The sequence below is a fragment of the Bos indicus x Bos taurus genome, chromosome 11 (genome assembly GCF_003369695.1).
Source record: "Bos indicus x Bos taurus breed Angus x Brahman F1 hybrid chromosome 11, Bos_hybrid_MaternalHap_v2.0, whole genome shotgun sequence".
Taxonomy (NCBI): domain Eukaryota; kingdom Metazoa; phylum Chordata; class Mammalia; order Artiodactyla; family Bovidae; genus Bos; species Bos indicus x Bos taurus.
In genome coordinates, this window is record NC_040086.1 from 15064940 (window position 1) to 15087494 (window position 22555).

General features: G+C 35.3%; 1 protein-coding gene across 6 annotated transcripts in view; it reads left to right on the forward strand.

The window, feature by feature from the left end:
- BIRC6 (baculoviral IAP repeat containing 6) overlaps positions 1–22555 on the forward strand; it is a 214000-nt gene that overhangs the window by 171284 nt on the left and 20161 nt on the right. For 5 of the 6 annotated variants that reach the window (XM_027554971.1, XM_027554972.1, XM_027554974.1 and 2 more), the window contains 3 exons: positions 2254–2464; positions 20144–20289; positions 20925–21035. In XM_027554971.1, the coding sequence (XP_027410772.1) occupies positions 2254–2464; positions 20144–20289; positions 20925–21035 (468 nt within the window). Of the gene's footprint in view, positions 1–2253; positions 2465–17323; positions 17497–20143; positions 20290–20924; positions 21036–22555 lie in introns of those variants that run through there. The other variant, XR_003513300.1, reaches the window with a different exon arrangement.

Consider the following 22555-nt stretch of genomic DNA (forward strand, 5'->3'; position numbering starts at 1 on the left):
CAACCCACTCCAGTACTTTTGGTTATTGCGAATAATGCTTCAGTGAACGTGAGTGTACAAGTACTATTTTCGTTCCTCCTTTCAATTGCTTTGGGTTTTTACTTAGGAGTGGAAGTGCTGGTTCACATGATAATAAGTTATTTCTTTACTTTTTTAAAGTTATTTTTTTACTTTTACAGCGATCTTAGTGCATATAAGATGGCAGATTACTCATGGTGGTTTTGATTTGCATTTCCCTCATGACTAATGACAGTGTGTTTATTGGCCATTTATATATCATTTTTGGAGAATTACCTATTCAGATCCTCTGTTCCATAAGTGAGGCCTAGGCAGAAGGAAGCATCTGTCATAGAATATGGGCATGTAAAATAATGTCAAATTCATTATCACTTTGCATGTCCACCTGTTTACATAGAAAGTCTAGCCTTTTCATATCCTCACAAATATTAATGTTGTGTTTTATGCCCATCAATTAACTTTGGTTTGTTTTTTATAACTTTGGATTTTAACTTGAATTTCCTGAAAACTATAGTGTATTATGTTATAGTATAGAGTTATAATAAGAAGTAGCATTAGGTCATAAATTAAAAAAGAAGCTTTAAATATAACCAAATATATGGCTCAGTGGTAAATAATCTGTCTGCCAGTGCAAGAGATACAGGACACAGGTTCAATCCCTGGGTTGGGAAGATCCCTGGAGAAGGAGATGGCGCCCACCCTAGTATTCTTGCCTAGAAAATCTCATGGACAGAGGAGCTTAGTGGGCTACACAGTCCATGGGGTCACAAAGAGTTGGACAGGATTGAGTGAGCATGCGCACATGCAAATTTTATGTTTTAAAGATGGAGAGTAACATTTCAAGTAAGTAAAGAAAGAATGAACAGTCATACTTTTTACCCCGTTCTCTGCATCATTATTGGAAGGTGTGAAACAAGGGCCTGCTCCTCCATAACTCTGAACAGCTCACTGTTGGTCTCCACATTACCAGAACTAATTTTTTAAGCCAACCCTTTACATACCTTGCCAAACAAAGTCCAGAATTCCTGGATGAGGCCTCATCCCTCCCCATATCTAACCCCAGTATAGTGCTGTGGGCAGTTAGACAATTTCTTCCTCAAGCCGGTACTCTCTAATTCTCCTTCCCTGTTTCAATCTTCTATTTAGCATTCAGTGTACTTAGTAATGTCTACAAAAATTTTTACTCACTTGGTCTTCTCTACCTTGAATGTAAGCTACATGAAGGCAAGGATTTTTGGTTGTATTCTTCACTGCTATATTCCCAGCCTGTCCACCAGTAGGTTTTCAGTGAATAATTAAAGAATAACTAACATAATAAATAATAAAGTTATGGATTAACTTTGTTCAGTAACTGCTATTGGAAAAATGTTGTTAGGTCCTTAACTCACATGATTCACAAAAGGAAATTCCACTTGGGAGGAAGCCACAAACCTAACAAAACCGCTTATAAAAGTTTTAAAAGCAATACATGTTCTTAGAGCATGGAATCCACTGTGAGATGCATGTAGTTTTAAGAAAGAAATTCATTTGATTTGTAGCTGACAACTAAAAGCTACCACTGTCAACTTTCTTTTTTCCCTAACAAGTTGATTTATTGAATTTTGCTTTTGGTAAACTGTGGTTGTATCATTCTGTTTTACCTAAGATACAATGGTTTCCTTTCAATTTAATTTGAAAAATATATTTCCATGTCATACTAATAAATGTACTTACTGCCCTAATATATTATTTGGACCGTTTAATCATTTTTATTTGTGATATAACTGAGTAGTTACTTGGGACTTCGCTGGTGATCCAGTGGTTAAGTATCTGTCTTCCAATACAGCGGACACAAGTTCAATCTCTGGTTGGGGGACTAAGATCCCACATGCCATAGGGCCACTAAGCCTGAGCACTGCAGCTAGAGAACGCCAGCACCACAGCTGCTGAGCCTGTGTTCCGCAATGAAAGAAGCCCATACAGTGCAACAAAGACCCAGCACAGCCAAAAACAAGTAGCAAATTGCTTACTTACAGTTCTTGCTATCTCCCAACTCTGTGCCATGTTCATTTTGTTGTTGTTTTTCCCTAAAAGTGCCTGTTGTATTCTATACATTGATGCTTCACAAACTTCTTTAGTCCATTTACCAACCTACCAATTAATCTCAAGATTGAAGTAGAAGCTACATTGCTGTGGACTTAACTTTTATATTGCACATGTGCTCATTTTATACTTTTCCTCTCTTCCCTCTTACAGTTCTCGACATGGCAAGACACGTGCCACTCTATCGAGCTCTGCTAGAACTGCTCCGGGCCATTGCTTCCTGTACGTGCATGGTGCCCCTGTTGTTGCCTCTTTCTACAGAGAATGGTGAAGAGGAAGAAGAACAGTCAGAGTGTCAGACTTCCGTTGGTACATTATTAGCCAAAATGAAGACCTGTGTTGATACCTACACCAATCGTTTAAGGTACTATTTTATTTCTTTTGACCTCGGCTTTTATGATCTTTTTTAAAAATAACTTTGTTCATTAAAAAAATGATATATGCTGATTAAATACATATATGCGCGAACTATAAATAAAACTATGAAGAAAAAGTATCCACCAAATCCTACACTTAAGTGTTTATTCATGGTGGCTTATCAGACATCTCCATCTGATATCTTATAGCTGTAGGTGGAGTTTTTGTTAAATGTTATCACATTGTACATATTACACAAATAGATGCTAGTTTCACTCAATATTGAGGTGGAAGACACCTTCACTCTAAGTAAATACATATTGCTAATATTGTTCTTAATATTTATGATTATGCATTGTGTATAGATGCTGTATTTTACCTTCCCATCTTTTCATGGACATTTGGGTTGTTTCTAATTTGTAACAACTTCTTACATCTCTTGGGATCTGTAGAAATCTCTGCAGAGTAGATTCATAGAATTAGAACTGTTGGATTTATGGATTACTACTATTTCATTTTGATACATACATTATAATTTATGCTCTAATGTTTTTGAGAAGAGGATTTATTTGTTGGAGTTAAAGTTAGTATTTTGTCTTCATAGAAAACTGAATTTTTAAATGAATCTTTGGTTTAAGTTTATACCTTGCTAGAAATCAGATGATGAGTTCTCTCATCAAAAAACTTTAAAAATAACCTTTTCCTGGTAACTTTTTCCATTCTCTTAGCAGAATCTGTCTAGTGGTTGTCAGTTTCACTTAAAAGAGATGGCATAAATTCTGATGTTTGCATAAAAATGCAGAATTAGGCTAGAGAAAGTTTATTCCTTTCTTAGTGGTATTTTGAATCAGTTAATTTTCTTTTTCATCTTTGCAGTATGTTTGTCTTACCTGTTCTCACTTGATTTTTTAATAACGTAAAATTTGAGAATCACAGAACAAAAAAAATGACACTTCAAACTTCTAAATTCTGTACCAGCAAAACATGCATGTAAAGATCATAATGACTATTCCCAGAGATCATTTCATTTTTTATTTTATCTTTACAGTAACCTTGTGCAGTTAACTTTTTAAAAGCTGTTTTACTGACAAACACTGACAGAGAGTTTTACATAGAGTTTGAATATGCTTCATGAAGATCCCTCATGGTATCTGTATTTTTTTACATAGGTATAAAATACAGACTCTGTTAGAAAAAGAAGCCAACAAAGATGTACATATTATAACATTCTTTCTTTCCTTTCAAACTTTTGGCACCTTGAGAACTCATTTTCTGCTTCCCAGAAGGGAAAATCTGCTCTTCTCCAGCCTGTCAAAACTTAAGATACACTTCTTTTCATATTTTCATCAGTATAGAACTCTAATAAAGTGAACAGTATAGTCCAATTTCCTGCAAAGTTTATACTCAATGAAGGTTACCTAAATTCATTTTTAACACTGTTTCAAGATGCAAAGCTTCCCCCTCCCCCTCCCTTCTACCTGCCTACCCAACCTCAAAGTGTATGTATAAAAAACAACACAAAACCAGTATACTCAGAAGAGAATGGTCAAGGCAAATATGTTCTGTTTACGTAACATTTTTAGAGTATTGTTTTAGTGCTTCATCAGGTTTGTAGTTACGATTTTGAAAGTACTGTTTAAGTGTACCACAGCTCAGAACATTTTTATATTATTTTTGTCTCTTTTTCTCAGTAATAAATAAGTGGGGAGGGTGCTGTGCCTGTGGGTGATTCTTTGTGAAGTCCTGGCCACGTCTGTACTTGGGGGCTCTGGGAAAAAATACGTTAGGGTAAATAAAGTAGATCTATTTAGTAGACATACTAGTTTACTAATTATGTTCGTGTATTAATTGTATTGCCTTTCTTTTGTCTTGGTATTTCTCATTTGTTACTCTTTGTTTTTCCTTTCTTAAAGCCAAGTTTACATAAAAGGCGTGCATTTTACTTTTCCTTCCAAATGAAATTTTAACTTAGCACTCTTTGGTCATCTTAGATAAAGAAAAAACAGATTCTCTTTGTAATTTGCAGGACTCTAGATGATAACTGTGCTTATGTGTAATAATTTACATTGAAATTGTTTTCTCTATATATGTTATACTTACAGTTTTTATATTTTGTGGATGAAGGGGATTAAAATATTTTGCCCAAGTCCAAAGTTTACTTTCACAGGTTGGAATAACCTAATTAAGATTATACTCTCTTGAGGACAGTACATAAACTCAGCTAATGTTGATCTCAAAGCTCAAAAGGATGATGGAGATGATGTAGGTTTGCTGGCTGTCCCGCCTCAAGCCTGAAACTTTCTATAAGAGGAAATAGGAGAATATTATTAAGACATTAAAAAGGCAGATCATTTATCTTTCTTTTATCTAATTTGTGTTTTAGAAACTTGCAGTTATATTCAGATAGGGGAAATCTCGCTTAGTCACAAGAGCATGACTGATTTTCTTCCTTCAACAAATGTTTATTGAATGTTCCTCAGAGCATAACAAGAAAATTAGGCCTTTTTCCAAGGGGCTGACAAATAATGTGGGAAACAATAATTAGTTTTAATAACAAGTACATGATATATGGAAAATTTAACACATTATTGGAGCATCAAATGAGTTTTGGAAACCCAAAGAATATGTAAGAATAGGCTAAATAAGAGGTGCAGGGAACTGGTATACCAGACTGTGTGAGGAAGGTTCGCGAAAATTCAGGAAAATGTAAAGAATGAAGAAGTTTGATGTGCCTGGGTGTCCTTTGGGTGGGAGGTAGGGGTAGGAAATGGGGCTGGAGAGGAAGACAGCAGCTTGAAGAACTTCATAGTTGTGCTGTGCTGTGCTTAATCTCTCCATTGTGTCCATCTCTTTGCAACCCCATGGACTGTAACCCATCAGGCTCCTCTGTCCATGGGGATTCTCCCACGCATGAGTACTGGAGGGGGTTGCCATGCCCTCCTCCAGGGGATCCTCCCAACCCAGGGATCAAGCCCAGGTCTCCCACATTGCAGGTGGATTCTTTACCGACTTAACCATCAGGGAAGCCCAACTTCATTAGGTATCTGTTTTTAGATGTGGTGAAAGGGTTTTCAGCGGAAATCTATTCAGATTTGCATTATAAAAAAAGATCGACTTGCAGCGTAGCAGAATGGTGGGATGGGAGTTAGAAGACTGAATTAAGAGACTTTCTTCCTTTCTGTCTTGACAGTTGAGCTGTGTGTGTCCTCTCCCATCCTGCCGTGCTGGGACTGAGGATTTGAGTCCATTAGGATTCTTGCTGTAATATTGTGGACTTTATAAAGACAGTTCCTGGGTAGAAATACTTTCTATGATTCAGATGTTTGACTTTATAAAAGCAATAATGTTAAGTCAGGCTTTAAATTAATTATTAACTACATTATTCTGCCTATGTGTTAATATCAGTGACTGCAAATTTAATCCCTAGGGATCTCCTTCAAAAAGTGCAAGTGCTATAGGATAAATGGTTTCCTTTGTTAGTATACAAGAATCTGAAGTCTGTAATCCTATGCAGAAATTTTCCAGTACTAATCCTACTGGGTTGTTTTACTGAAGACAGAAAACAATCATCTGTTGGCTTGAAAGAGACTAAGAATCATTAGCAGAGATTCTAAAATCTTTTTCTCTTTTTTCAGTTTTCGGCCGTGCTGGATCTTTGTTCCTGCGCAGGCTCTTTCTCTAGGTGTGGCGAGTGGGGGCTACTCTCTGGCTGTGGTGCGCAGGCTTCTCACTGTGGTAGCTTTTCTTGTTCTGAGCGTGGCATCTAGGGCGTGCAGCCTTCAGTAGTTGTGGCACGTGGGCTCCATAGCTGCAGCTTATTTCCTTAAAGCTGTCATCGAGCTACAGTTGTGTGTATGGAGAGAACTTACATGACAGTAAGTAGGCCTTAGATTTAATTTTTCTGGAGCCTTTTATCTGTATTATTTTAGAACTTACTTGAATCTAAAAAGAGTGTCATGTAATAGTGGGATTTTTCTTCATCTGATCAAATAAACCATTTTCATGGTTGAAAATTGAAGGAAATTTTTCTTGGTAGAAGTTCTTGTCAGAGCTTCAGCATTATGAGGAAGAGCTTTTCTTGTACCACCTGTGCTTTTGGTAGACTCTTTCTTTAGATCAGGTAACTTAATTAAACCAAACATTTATTTACAGAGGTAATTTCAAATTACTAACATATCAGAAAAACCAGTATCAACTGCCAAAAGGAAGTCAGTATCATTTGCCATCATCTGGCAAATGATAAGTGTTAATGTGAATACACTGAATTCTTAAAAAGTTAGTGTCTGACTCCATTGTCTGGCCTGTTTTCTGTTTTAAGAAAGAAGGTTTAGCAAATAAGTAGTTACCAAAGGCTTACTGAGACCTTTCTTTTCATTGGTAAAATACTCTCATTTTCTCACTCTTAATTCAGTTGACTAATACTGTGTCTAACTGCCACTTAATGTTTTCTCATGCTTTGGGAAACTCTATTAATAGGATATATCTTCCAGTCCTCTAAAAGTAATGGCATTTTGCAAATAAAAACTAACAAAATTTAAAAGGAATGGGATCCTGTCCATTCATGGTCTTAGTCTTCTGCCTTTTGCATGCTAAGTCGCTTCAGTTGTGTCCAACTTTTTGCGACCCTATGGACTGTACCCTGTCAGGCTCCCTGTCCATGAGATTCTCCAGGCAAGAATACTGTAGTGAGTTTCCATGCCCTCCTCCAGGGGATTTTCCCAACCCAGGGATCAAACTCGTGTCTCTTATGTCTCCTGCATTGGCAGGCACGTTCTTGACCACTAGCGCCACCTGGGAAACCCTCTTCTGCCTTTTATCAGTGTTTAATTGGGAGAAACTAAAGTTAGCAGAAGCCAAGCTAGCCGAGCTTTTGTTTTATATGTGGCCGCAATTTAGAGTGGTGTTTTGGTTCTCATCCTCACCTTAAGATTTTCACAAGGAATAGCTTGTTCTTAACTTAACATGCTTCTCTCTCTCTCTTTTTTTTTTTTTTTTTTTAGCACAAACAGATTTATTTACTAACCAAAGAGATGACCCTAATTAAACCAACACTTTGAAATAGTTTGTTTGTGATAAAGATAATTGAACGCAATAATGAAAAAAAAAAAACCAGCAGTATGGAGATTTGCTCATTGAACTGAGCTTGTTCATCCTCGCAGCTAATTTCATGCTTCTCTTTTTATTTTTCACTTTCCTACTCACTAAGATACCCAGTGTCCTCCTCTGGCTTCTCATTGTCTGCGTAGTGAAGCATTTTATAACTACATCTGTTACGATGTTCCAGGATTTTGTTCTTCTTCTTCAAGGCAGACTTCTTATTTCAGAATACTCTCCTGGGTTATTAAAATTTATATAAAGAAGCAAATTATCCTTTAGTCTTTCATGGGGGCACTTGTACTTTAATAAAGAATAACTCAGGAAATGCTTGAGTGAAGGAATGTAGTGGAGATATATTAGTTGCGTTGCCTTCTTTCTCGTGGTCTGCTGAGGAGTAGAAGTAGACTAGGTAGAACCAATACTGCATTACAGCCATATTAACAAACTGTCTGTGAATCCAAAGGCTTCAGTAAGAATGACTGCTTAGAGGAGAAACTGAGCTGGCACAGTGGAACAACACCATGCAACTGAATGCCTTTTAAAGCTGTTAGTTCTGTAATTAGGCGTTTTTGCTGTCACATGTAATAACATATGAGATAATTATATATGCATGTAATATGCACACAAATACATGTATCTGAAAAGTACCTTCTGACTTTTAGTATTTGAAATAATAGACTATAAGATATGTTTCAGACTTTCTTGATTATAATTATACCTTAATAATAAAATTATTATCTCTTGTGGGTGAGGATTAGTTTGGTGACTGATAATTACAGTACTCTGATGAGGTTGGTGTAAAGAAGAGCTCTATTCAAGGAATAGTTGTACTTCTAGTTTATTATGTTCATCTTTCCTGGCAAGATTAACCTGTTGACATGGCAAAGTGGCAACTAGGAGTAATTTATTGTGATTTAGTCTGTCTTTAAAAAAGTTGTTAAATATTTACTATACAAATTGCTTCAAGAACTTCCTAAAGATGACAATATTTTAATATTCTTTTATTCACAAGTCTATAGTTTTACTGTCTACACCTCTCCTAAAAAGTCCTCTCTCAAGATTCACAATTTGCAGTAACTATATAAAGTTAATTTAAATCTAATAGTTAATATAAATAAACTGATTGACATTGTTGTTGCCTGATTATATTAATAAGCATTTATAGTAAGACAAATCAGAGATAACAGACAGTCTATAGAATTCTCCAGGCCAGAACATTGGAGTATGTAGCCTTTCCCTTCTCCAGGGGATCTTCCCAACCCAGGGATTGAACCCAGGTCTCTCGTGTTGCAGGCAGATTCTTTACCAGCTGAGCCATCAGGGAAGCCCAGGAGTACTGCAGTGGGTAGCCTATCCCTTCTCCAGTGGATCATCCCAACCAAGGAGTCGAACTGGGGTCTCCTGCATTGCAGGTGGATTCTTTACCAACTGAGCTATCATGGAAGCCCTGAAATATCCATGGAATTCTCCAGGCCAGAATACTGGAGTATGTAACCATTCCCATTTCCAAAGGATCTTCCCAACCCTGGGATCAAACCCAGGTTTCTTTGCAGGTGAATTCTTTACCAGCTGGACCACAAGGGAAACGCAACATTCCTTTAGAAAACACTAAAGACTAGGCAAAGTGTATTACTTCAATATAGATATGTTTTACATTCAGCACTTTGCATCTTTTGTCTAAAACGGACAAGATTTAGATAGTTAATTATTTAAGGATCTTTTCAGCAATTCATTTTTTCTGAATATATAATAACATGTTTTGTACACCTGTTTTACACAGTTTTGAAAACATAACTGTCCTATAAGCATAAATGTAATTTTCTACTTTGGCCATTTTCTAACATCATCTCTTATTTAAAATTTGAACAAATTGGAACTTTTCAGGTTGCTGTCATAAGGAAATTTTGCCCTTTTTTGCCAATTCTTATTCAATTGAATTTTTTATAATAATGTGAACAAAAATAGGGAAGTGGTTGACTTAAATATTGGTTCTAATTAATTTCATTTGCCTCAATAACATTAAGTAGTTTTCAGTTCAGTCGCTCAGTCATGTCTGACTCTTTGTGACCCCATGGACTGCAGCACACCAGGCTTCCCAGTCCATCACCAACTCCCAGAGCTTGCTCAAACTCATGTCCATCGAGTCAGTGATGCCATCCAGCATCTTATGCTCTGTCATCCTTTCTCCTCCTGCCTTCAGTCTTTTCAGCATCAGGGTCTTTTCCAGTGAGTCATTTGTTCCCATCAGGTGGCCAAAGTATTGGAGTTTTAGCTTCAGCATCAGCCCTTCCAATGAATATTCAGGGCTGATTTCCATTGGGATTGACTGGTGGATCTCCCTGAGGTCCAAGGATTCTCAAGAGTCTTCTCCAACACCGCAGTACAAAAGCATCAAGTCTTTGGCACTCAGCTTTATAGTCCAGTTCTCACATCCATACATGACCACTGGAAAAACCATAACTTTGACTAGATGGACCTTTGATGGCAAAGTAATGTCTCTGCTTTTCAATACTCTTATCTAGGTTGATCATAGCTTTTCTTCAAGTAGCAGGTGTCTTAATTTCATGGCTGCAGTCACCATCTGCAGTGATTTTGGAGTCCCAAAAAATAAACTGCCGCTGTTTCTAGTGTTTCCCCATCTGTTTGCCATGAAGTGATGGGACTGGATGCTGTGATCTTAGTTTTCTGAATGCTGAGTTTTAATCCAACTTTTTCACTCTCCTCTTTCACTTTCATCAAGGTACTCTTTAGTTCTTTCTTCTCTTTCTTCCACAAGGGTGGTGTCATCTGCATATCTGAGGTTATTGGTATTTCACTCTGCGATCTTGATTCCAGCTTGTGCTTCATCCAGCCCGGCTTTTCTCATGATGTACTCTGCATATAAGTTAAATAAGCAGGGTGATAATATGTAGCCTTAACATACTCCTTTCTTGATTTGGAACCAGTCTGTTGTTCCATGTCTAGTTCTAACTGTTGCTTCTTGAGATGCATACAGATTTCTCAGGAGGCAAGTCAGGTGGTCTGGTATTCCCATCTCTTTCAGAATTTTCCACAGTTTGTTGTGATCCACACAGTCAAAGGCTTTGGCGTAGTCAATAAGGCAGAAGTAGATGTTTTTCTAGAACTCTCTTGCTTTCTTGATGATCCTGTGGATGTTGGCAATTTGATCTCTGGTTCCTCTGCCTTTTCTAAATCCACCTTGAATATCTGGAAGTTCACAGTTCATGTACTGTTGAAGCCTGGCTTGTAGAATTTTGAGCATTACTTTGCTAGCGTGTTATATGAGTGCAGTTGTGCAGTAGTTTGAACATTCTTTGGTATTGTCTTTCTTTGGGATTGAAATGAAAACTGACCTTTTCCAATCCTGTGGCCACTGCTGAATTTTTCAAATTTGCTGGCATATTGAGTGCAGCACTTTCACAGCATCATCTTTTAGGATTTGAAATAGATCAACTAGAATTCCATCACCTCTACTAGCTTTGTTCGTTAATGATGCTTCCTAAGGCCCATTTGACTTTGCATTCCCGCATGTCTGGCTCTAGGTGGGTGATCACACCATTGTGGTTGTCTGGTTCATGAAGATCTTTCTTGTATAGTTCTTCTGTGTATTCTTGCCACCTCTTCTTAATATCTTCTGCTTCTGTTAGGTCCATACCATTTCTGTCCTTTATTGAGCCCATCTTTGCATGAAATGTTCCCTTGGTATCTCTAATTTTCTTGAAGAGATCTAGTCTTTCGTATTCTATTGTTTTCCTCTATTTCTTTTCATTGATCACTGAGGAAGGCTTTCTTATCTCTCTTTGCATTTCTTTGGAACTCTGCATTTAGATGGGTATATCTTTCCTTTTCTCCTTTGCCTTTAGCTTCTCTTGTTTTCTCAGCTATTTGTAAGGCCTCCTCAGACAACCATTTTGCCTTTTTATATTTCTTTTTCTTGGGGATGGTCTTGATTACTCCCTCCTGTACAATGTCAGAAACCTTCGTCCATAGTTCTTCATGGACTGTATCAGGTGTAATCCCTTGAATCTGTTTGTCACTTCTACTGTATAACTGTAAGGGATTTGATTTGGGTCATACCTGAATGATCTAGTGATTTTCCCTTCTTTCTTCAATATAAGTCTGAATTTGGCAATAAGGAGTTCATGATCTGAGCCACAGTCAGCTCCTGGTCTTGTTTTTGCTGACTGTATAGAGCTTCTCCATCTTTGGCTGCAAAGAATATAATCAGTCTGATTTTGGTATTGATCATCTGGTGATGTCCTTGTGTAGATTTGTCTTGTGTTGTTGAAGGAGGGTGTTCACTATGACCAGTACGTTCTCTTGGCAAAACTCTGTTAGCCTTTGCCCTGCTTCATTTTCTACTCCAAGGCCAAATTTGCCTGTTATTGCAGTTACCTCTAGACTTCCTCCTTTTGCATTCCTGTTCCCTATAATGAGAAGGGCATCTCTTTTGGGTGTTAGTTCTAGAAGGTCTTGCAGGTCTTCATAGATCTGTTCAACTTCATCTTCTTCAGCATTACTGGAGCATTGAGTAGTTTATTTACTTTTATTTGAGAACTTACTCAAAAGCCACCTCTTATTAATTACTTCAAAAAAAGATCAAGGGACTTCCCTAATAAAAATATTCTTTGGCCTGTCTACTGCTGTAATAAACATTTATGAAGAACAAAAAGTTAAACATTTGTCATAAAGGGTAAGTAGAATTCATTCTCCAGCATAGTTTCTGAAAACTTGATCATCAAAATGTTCCATTTTTCAGGTGCCCTCAGTATAGCAATATTAACACTTTTCTTTCCTGCCTAATGCAAAGAAAATTTACCAGGTTTTCATTTATTTTATGCAAAAAGTCTTAATTTCTGTTTTTTCTTTAGTTTTGTAATTCGATGATTTTTGTGTTTAATACTTTTAATTTTTAGATCTACAAGCAGTAAGAAGTAGTTCTCTAGGGGCAAAAAGAGAGGCAATGTGGGGAGAGGCATGTGAGAATACCAGCATGTACAGAAATAGGACATAGAGGATTTTTTTTAACCTTTTTTTCAATATAAATTCATTGATTTTAATTGGAGGCTAATTACATTATTGTATTAAGGATGTTTAAAGGTATAATCTATGTTAGATATGTGGCAAATACGCCCTGTGATTAGTTGTTTATTATACGTAAGATCAAGGTCACTTTAATTTTATGACAGTTACAAGAGATTAAAATCTGGTGAAAATGAATTTTCATACCTATCAGATTAGTGACTTAGATGTATTGCCTGAATTCCTTTTGTTCAGCCAGTTTGAAATAATGTGATTAGTGTAGTATTTCTATTCTAGCCTGTGTGCTTTTATTAATTTCCCTTCTTTCTAGACAATAAGCCAAACTGCTTTAAATTGTGGGTAGTTGTAATATAGTATCAAATACTTATATAAAAAATGCAAGGAAGTAATATTGCAATATAACTTTTGTGTAGGATATATACAATCTCAACAGTTCGTAGATGTATAAAGTTTTTCTGCTCTGTGTGCTTAGGCAAGAGATTACTTCTTTTTATTTGATAGGGAGTGAAACTATCACTTAAAGTTTAACATTTAAAAATAATTATTATTAGGCAATAAATCTCGGATTTAGCCCCTCCAGTTTCCTGGTGCCTGTAGTGTTCATTATCAAAAACTGTATTTATGAAGAAAGCAAATTGGTTGACCTGTAGTCCAGATACTTCTATTTTCATACACTGCTGGTACCTTTTACCAAAATTGTTCATTGATCATTTAGGTTTCATGCTTGTATAACAGCTAGACTTGAGCCTTCACTGGTTTCTGGAAAACACTTAGATCAAGTATCAAAATACAGCTTATTCTGTTATTTAAGTGATTAACAGACAGAAACAAATTAAAAATTATAAATTGACGTAATACTCCTACCTCGGTAATATAACATATGAAATGATTATTCCTTATAAGATTGCATTCAGTTCAGTTCAGTTCAGTTGCTCAGTTGTGTCTGACTCTTTGCAACCCCATGAATCGCACCATGCCAGGCCTCCCTGTCCATCACCATCTCTCAAAGTTCACTCAAACTCACGTCCATTGAGTCGGTAATGCCATCCAGCCATCTCATCCTCTGTTGTCCACTTTTCCTCCTGCCCCCAATTCCTCCCAGCGTCTGATAAGCATTATGTTTATCGTCAGTTTTCATTATATTCTAGCAAAATCTCAAGCAATCTTAATAACTGAATTTGAAGTCCCTTGGTAATTAAGATTTAGTTTGTAACAAATCTGGTGGTTTTTAGAGCTGTAAGGGACACTGTTTAGAGTTCATATGGTACAAATCCCCTTTTTTATAAAAGACGAAAATAAGGCCCATAAATATTGTAATTTGTTCCACGTTCTCTAATGCTTAGTAGTAGAGCTATGATTAGACCTCAAGTTTCCTAATGTCCCAATCAAATATAGTGAAAAAGTGAAAAGAATTAGTCGCTCAGATGTGTCTGACTCTTTGTGACCCCATGGACTGTAGCCCACCAGGCTCCTCTGTCCATGGAATTCTCCAGGCAAGAATACTGGAGTGGGTAGCTGTTCCCTTCTCCAGGAGATCTTCCCACGCAGGGATCAAACCTGGGTCTCCTGAATTGCAGGCAGATTTTTTACCATCTGAGCCACCAGGGAAGCGATCCAGTATATTTATTTTCTAAATTGAACTTCCAAAGAGCAATTTGACTCATACATCAGTGAATAATTAGAAATGGAAGATGGGAACTTGTTTCTGATTTGGCTTTGGAAATTTAGGATACATAAATTTTTAAAATATTGACAATGAAGTAAAATTTTTTAATTGAAAATTTTACTTTTGGTAATTTAAAAAGTATATACAATAATACAGATTCTGCAGAATTTTTTTTGATATTTTGCTCTTTATTCTAAAGAATTTTTAAGTTATCCCTATGGTAAGATGTTAAAAGGCAGCATATTTTATTAGAGATGCATAGCCATTTGATTACGCCTAAGGATAATTATTAGATTACCAGGGTTAACTAAGGAAGGTAAACTGACTTTTAGTCTGTAGATCATGAACTGGTAGCATCTTAATGTACTTATCACTTAAATGAGGAATAAGTCAACTTTACCCATTTGATTTTTTTGCTTTTTGCTTAAAAGAATTAATTAAAACCTTTCCTATGAAAATGTCTTAGTTACTGCTGTATGTATTAATACTTTTACTCTACTGTTTTTTTTTTTCAAATTGATTTGGTATCTGCTTGCATAAATGAGGGTGGTGTGTTGGAGATAAAATCATTTTCTCAGACTTCCTTGGCAGTCCAATGGTTAAGAATCCACCTGCTAATGCAGGGGACATGGGTTCAATTCCTAGTCTAGGAAGATTCCACGTGCCAGGGGCAGCTACACCTGCGTCCCACAAGTGCTGAGCCTGCGTTCTGGAGCCTGGGCAACAGGAGAATCCAACCGCAATGAGCGAGTGGTCCCCGATCGCCACAACTAGAGAAAGCCCGCATACAACGATAAAGACCCAGTGCAGCCATAAATAAATAAATAAATATTGTAAAAAATCGTTTTCTCTGTTGTGAAAGAAATCTCTTCCTACCCTCCAACACATCCTATTTTCCACCTCCTAAATTTTGTTACTATGTTAATATGTCTTTACTCTTTAGATTCTTAAAAAAGAAAAAACTTGAAAGCAATTCTGTTACCTCCGTTAATAAAGGGATTTGTGGCATATGACTTCTAATACATTACATATGAGTTATGTAATACTTTAAATCTTAACATAGCCATTGCAACCTTTGTTATCTCAAAATGAAGTCATAGTATAGCCATAGTTATCTGGTTTCACTTTTGAATAAGTATGACACTTCATAGCCCCCTTGGAGCAGGAGCAAAGGAAAATATTTTGTCCTTGACATGTAGACTTTTCCTGCTATACTCCAGCAGGCAAATAATCATATTTTGTATATTTAGTATTTAACAGTTTCACCAAAAATTTGAAAAAAGACTTTGTCAGTCAAATAATCTTTTTTTTATTAATTTATTTTTTATTGAAAATAATTGTTTTCCAGAATTTTGCTGTTTTCTGTCAAAGCTTTTGTTCCTCCTCAGGCCTAACTAACCGAACAGTAGCATAAAACAAAAGACTCAGTTTGAGCATGAGTGAGAACAAGAATAAGAATAGTCAGTCAAATAATCTTAATTGCTAATAAGAATGTGACACAAATGACTCTGTGTTGAATGTGAGGTGTTCTTGACATTGAACTTCTCTTTAACAGCATGAAAGTAAGCAGCTTTGATTCTCTTGGCTTTCCAAAGTGTCTTCTGGGGCAAAGGTCATTCAGTAGTTTTAAAAGAACTGAATTCTCTGGTAGAAATCCCCAATTCCTTTTTATCCACAGTTAACTGATTTACTTCTTAGAAGGCATCAAACTAATTTTAATTCCTTTAAGTTAGTTCTCTAATGCTTTGATTGAGAAATTTCAGTTCCAGTCCTCCTACTTTTGTTTTTGTTCGAAAAGCATTTCCTGTGTCTTCTTTTTCCTCTGTCAAACCTACCTACAAAATAAAAAAGACCTGATTTCTTAGCCAAAAAGCATTTGTTGCAACCATATTTAAGTTTCTTTTAGTGATTAAACTTAGAGCGGTTCATCAGCCTTTTTTCCTCGGTGATGGAGACAACAGTGCCAACACATTTTAGTGTCCCTTCTTAGGCTCAGTTGGATTGTGCCCTGGTGATGTGCATTATTATCACAGCAGCACACAGTATCATGATTTGTCCTGTGATGTTTAGTCTATAAAATTTGTTATATTTTTATCTAATCTAGAAGTCAAGGTTTTATTTTCAAAGGCTGCTCATACCCCTGTTTTAAATAGTCCCTTCTCTCCTACTGCTTATTTATGCTTTAGTTAAGGAAGATTTTATTTTCTACTTCCAATGAAACCTAAAACTATTACTTCCATTTGGAAAGAATTTAGAAATAAAAGGGAACCTAGAATTAAAAACTAAGATTTAAAAAATGTATGGAAAGCAGTCATCTTACAAAGGTCTTTATCAAGTTTAGTGGTGCATTTCAAAAATTATTTTCATGTTGTCTGTAGACATAAGAAGCAAATAATTCTCCACATAATATTTTAAAAAAAACTTTCTGCTTTTATTTATTTACTTTAAACTATAATTTTTGGCAAAGGATTTTAGAACTGTGGACTATGATACAACACATTGTTTTAAGGTAAATGTAGAAGTTTTATTCTCTTGTAGTTTTTGAATCTTCCTCTGAGATGCTAATTCTTAATACTTTTGAATCTGGACATTTCAGCATATGGTGTCCTGATTACTTCTTCAATGTGACTCTGCTTTTTAAATGTTTATTTCAACAGTGTGATAGTTGTGACTTCAGAATTAGAAGTGCAGGGGATTGAAATGGTCTTTCCCGATGTTCAACCAAGAAAATAGCTATATTAAGCTGTTTTCATTTCATACATTATAAGAGAACATAATTCTGATATTTTGTAGCCTTACATATATCTAGCTTAATTTGGGTAGTAGTATTTGCGGAGGCAGTCCAATATAACTGAATGATGAGTTTTGGGGGTTATTTTTTTTGTTTTCACAAGAAAGATTTGCCCATTCTGCTCACATCCTAGTGTAGACTATATGTCACAGAGCCAAAATTTGCTTAATTTCTTAGCTGTTTAGTTGGAATTCACAGCATAGTGGAAAATGTTTGCAGATAATTCTTGCAATAGTAGAAACTTCAGTTGATTCCTCGTATTTCTTCAGGGCAGTGATCACAACCAGATTCAACGTATGCACAAAGCAGCGGATACCATGGTAGCGGCCGTCGCTGATTGCTTTTACCATGTTGGATCCATTGTCAGTCTCAGAGACCTACTTCCAGCTAGGTGCCTTGAACTCAAATAGCTTTTCACACAGACTTCAGGATGTGAGCTAAGGTATGGCCTTTTTTCATGAGCTGGGCCTACATATGGGTTGACAGTAACCTGCAACTTTTATAGAAAAGAAACTACTGTCTGTAGTTTAATGTCAGACGATGACTAGTTGTAGTGATCGTTAGGCAGGTAGTTTGTGTTCTTCATATATTCACCTTTTGAAGTTTATTCTTTTTCTCCTCTATATTTTTGTCAAAAAGACTTTCCATATAAAAAAAAAAAATTTCGTTAGAACCTACAGTAAAGGTCTAACTGTGTCTGCTTTATGATTCAGCCTTTATCTTTATGATGTATATGATTATTTCTTTCATGCATTTGGTGTAAAAAATATTATTTTTAAGACTTCTGTGGTCTTTTGCACTATTTTTAAAATATTTTTAAAATATTGTCCAAATTTTCATCCTATTTGTACTATTTTAAAAATAGAGATTTTTCCTACTAATCTTTTAAAAACTAGAGTTAGGTAATTGGTATTTATGAATAGGGCTTGAAATTTAGAATCAGTTTTCCAAGGGTAACTTGCTCTAAATTGCATTGATGCAGTTTACTCTCCATGCCAGAGGTTCTTGTTTCTTCAAGGAGAAAGTACCTTAATTCTGGAAAAATGAGCTTCACTCCTGTAATCTTCCTTCTCTGCTTGTCAAGATGCATTTCTTTAAGTGAAATCTTTATTGAGAGTCTAATGGATGGACTGACTGATGATAGATTTAGGAAACCATCTTTATTTTATTATATCAATAACCACAACTCTTATGTTTTCTCGAACTACTGACTATTGTTTTCATATTGTTCAGTGGCCCTTCTACTTAAGAATTTTTTAGGCCCCAGGAAAAGCATCATTTACAGTTGAAGAGAAAGAAAGTCTGTGTAAATTCAGAGGGGGTCCTGCCAATCAGCTTATGTGCTTTTCTTGACGCTCAGTGTTTCACACAGATTGTGAACAGCTATTGATAAATGCAGAAGTTGAGAAACTATTTGAGCTTATCTACCAGAATCATTTTATTTAAAAAATTTTTGGACTCATTATTAATCTGTAGTTGCAGCTTTACTTCATAGCTGTAAGATGCAGTATCTTATTTAACTCTAGCAGTAAAATGTCTATTTCACTCTTAAAACATTCATTCACTGTATTCTCCTTATAATATATATATATATATATGCTAACATACATGATCATATACACATTTACACACAGAAGTTGATGACGAAAACGATACATAATATATCCAACTCTACCAAGCAGTTTCTGAGTAGCAAAGGAGAGTTAGTTGACCATGTGTTCTCTGTGACTCCTATACATCAGGGAGGGAAGAGAACAGGAAGAGAACACAGGAGAAAAGGCAATAAACCAGTGACGCATTATGGTTCTTAAGCCAGATCATCTTGCCAGGTGAAATAGTATATACCTTGTGGATAAAGTAGCTGTGGATACTAGTTTTTTCACACAGTGTGGAGATCAGTTCCGAACTCATACATGACACTAAACCCATTTACCTTTGTTATCCACCTCAGTGGCTCCTCTTAATTTATATCTTACTATCTACCTAAAGTTAAGCACAGAATTGCTTCTGAACAGATTTTTGTCTTTGTGATAAAGAACAGTTCATTTGGACATAGATTGCTTAATATTATTTCGTTAAGGACTCTTCTACCTTCTGTTAATCTTTTTTGAAGTTCTTTAAGGCTCCATGCCCACTTTGTTAAATGTTATTTTAATACAATAGCCACATCCTTTTGTTAGTAGGTGTACAACCTATAAAAATAAGTGATACATAGTCTAGATCATACCTTAGCATAAATATTTTAAATACATTTATTTATATGTGATTATAGTTTTAATTTATTTAAGTAATTAACAAAGATGTAGATTTTTAGTATCTAAGTAGTGGTGTAATGATGAGTTGAATAAAATATTCTGAGAGTTGAAAGAAAAAGGAAATTGATTTAGTTGCTGTTTTTTAGTGAACCTTGTTAATAAAATACTACAGCATTCTTCTAGAAAATTTGAGTATATATTAGACCCTGATTAGGGAGCAACAGAAGGATATCTTTTAAATGATTATGCTCTAAAACTTAGTGTTTAAAGAAAGATTCAGTGTATAGGAGCACATATGAATTGAATTACCCAGTAGTGAACCTACAGTTTATTCTGGAATATTTCTCCCCCCATTATGGAAATTAATATACTCTTAAGTGAAATACAGATAGTATTAAAATGAAAAACTACCTATGGATCTTTGGTTTCCAGGTCTTAGAAAACAGGGGATCTGTTACTTTTAGATACAGAAGTGATGTCTCTACTTCTAGGTATATAGTTTCAGTAAATGTGTTTGTAAAGATATTAATTGAAGGACATAACCGGTAACAGGGTCTTTTATAGTATGATGTTTCTACAGTGTTTAACTTGTGTCTGTTTTTGCCTACGAAGAGACAGCCTACCCGAAACTTCAGTTATAGTGCTAGGCATCATCCTCTGACTTCAAAATGAATCTAATGTGAACCACTCCTGGTATATACCATGTGTATGTCGAATGAAATGCACAATATCTTGTCGAGTTTTAACCACTGTTACTTATGGAAGTATTTATTTTTCAAGACTAAAATCTTAATTTTCCTTGCCTTTCTTTCCATATTAAAAAAACTTTTTCAGATCTAAAAGGGAAAATGTTAAAACAGGAGTAAAACCAGATGCATCTGATCAAGAGCCGGAAGGCCTTACTCTTTTGGTGCCAGACATTCAGAAGACTGCTGAGATAGTTTATGCAGCCACTACCAGTTTGCGGCAAGCAAATCAAGGTACAGAACTAGTCCCTTTCTGCTACATTTCTTTTGATACAAAGATGTTTTATTTACTTACTGAAAACTGCATTCTCTTCCCTCTGTTAATGGTTTTCCATAAAGTTATTTACCTAAAGATTCTGCTGTGTCAGGTTTTCAAGCTAATTATGAATAGTCTCTAATTTTAAAATATTAATCTCTGCTGCATATGGTATCTAAGACTGTTAGTAGGCTGACCACATGCAATATAATTTCTCTTTTCTTCCCATTGAAAGTTATGAAATTGAAAAATGCAGTTGTATTAGATACCAAATAGTACATTAAATTAAAATTGGCATTTTCACATATTAATAATGGAATATATAAATGATTCTGCATCATCTATTGCTTCATTTCTGTGACTTTTGCATGAATGGATAAAATCTTTTTAGCATTTTAAGAATTTAAGCTTTAAAGTTGTTAAGATTTTTAGCCGTATTTCGTATGAAATAGAAAGCTTTTAATTTTAAAATGAGATAATAGGAAGGTAATTATGAAGAATTTGGTAATTTTTTTGGCATTCAAAATTTGATCTCTAGAAGTATACAGTGTTTTTTTGTTCTACTCTTCAAAATATATACTTATTTAATTTATCTTGAAATATTAAACAACAGAAAAAAAACTAGGTGAATATTCAAAGAAGGTGGCTATGAAACCCAAACCTTTATCAGTATTGAAATCACTTGAAGAAAAATATGTGGCTGTCATGAAGAAATTACAGTTTGGTAAGTTGAAATCATACTCTTCATTTTTCTGATCTCGATTCATAGTTTATAATGGTGCTATTGAAATATGTTCTAGTAAAATTAGAATTTCAAACTTGCTTTTACCATGAATTATTCATATACTCTATATATGTATGTATGCACATATATTGTTGTTATTGTTTAGTCACTAAGTCATGTCCAACTTTTTCGTGACCCCATGGACTGTAGCCCTCCAGGTTCCTCTGTCCATAGGATTTTCCAGACAAGAACACATGCAAAAATTTTTATCATCTTTCTGTCTCTGAATTTATAGCTGTACTTACAGTTATGTTTAGGAATCATGATTCAGTAGAAACCTAGGGGGGAAAAAAACAAAGCCAAATGTCTAGCAAACAGGCAGAAAGTGGTTTTTGTTCTTTACCTCTCTGTGTCTCTATATCCTTGCCTGAAGGAAGCCAAAACTTGGGACTTGGAGCTAAGTCTGTAACTTTTAAACCCCTTTTTAGAGTTCCATGGGATTTACTTTTAGAAAAGGTAGTTATGCATAGTTCTCTTGTAGCCTTTCCCATTACAAAACTCTTGGCAAGTAAGGACAGATGAAAAGATCACTTAAGTACCCTTCATAACATGCTGGTCTATAAACAAACACTAGACTTCAAGTTTTAATAACCACTTTTAACTGTTATTATATGTCCCTCTTTATCTTTCTTGAGAACCAACCCAAAGGACATTGACGATATTAAAAAGAACAGTAAAGTAGGAATTTCCCCCAAAAATGTAGATTTATGTCATACTGTCAGAGTCACAGGGCATAAGCGTTGATTAATGTTAGTCACTAGGAGGCTTCCCTCATATCTTTTAAAATCATAAACTCTACCAGTTGGACATGACTTTAAGTCTAAATGTAAATATATGACGTAAAAATTTCCTTCAGGCGTAGCAATAGGCCATATGTGTATCTGGTGAATTGCTGTTTATAAAACTCAAAGGAAATTTTTCCCTGTATTATGTGAAAAGCAGTTGAGTTGGGCAGATGAATAGCTCTGGTTTACATATTTGCTAATTGAAACTATTCAGAAGTCTTGCTGAGACATGGTATATTTGTAGAACACTGTATAGGTTCTCCTTTTTTGTAGGCTATAAGCTTCTTGAAGGCAGATATATTTTCCTATTTATTATTTACCCCAAAGAACCAAGCCTAGGACCTTGCACTTCTTGGTAAAATTTATTGCATTAATGGTAATTAAAATGTAGTTTTAATGTTTTTCTAGATATTTAAAATTGTATGTAGACAAGATCAAAAGTTGCCATTGTTTCTTTGTATTTGCCCTAGCATTTGTAGGTAGTTTTAATTTAGTGTTATAAGTTATTTAAGCATCTTTGTTTTAGTCCTTTGGTGAATTAGGGTTAATCTGAATTAGAGATAATTTTTTCTTTCTGTTCTATATGGATTTAGCTTATAAGTAAAGAATAACTTTAATCCTTCCAACTCTTCCTAAATATATTGTGAAGAATTAGCCCATTATTTGTATTCTGTC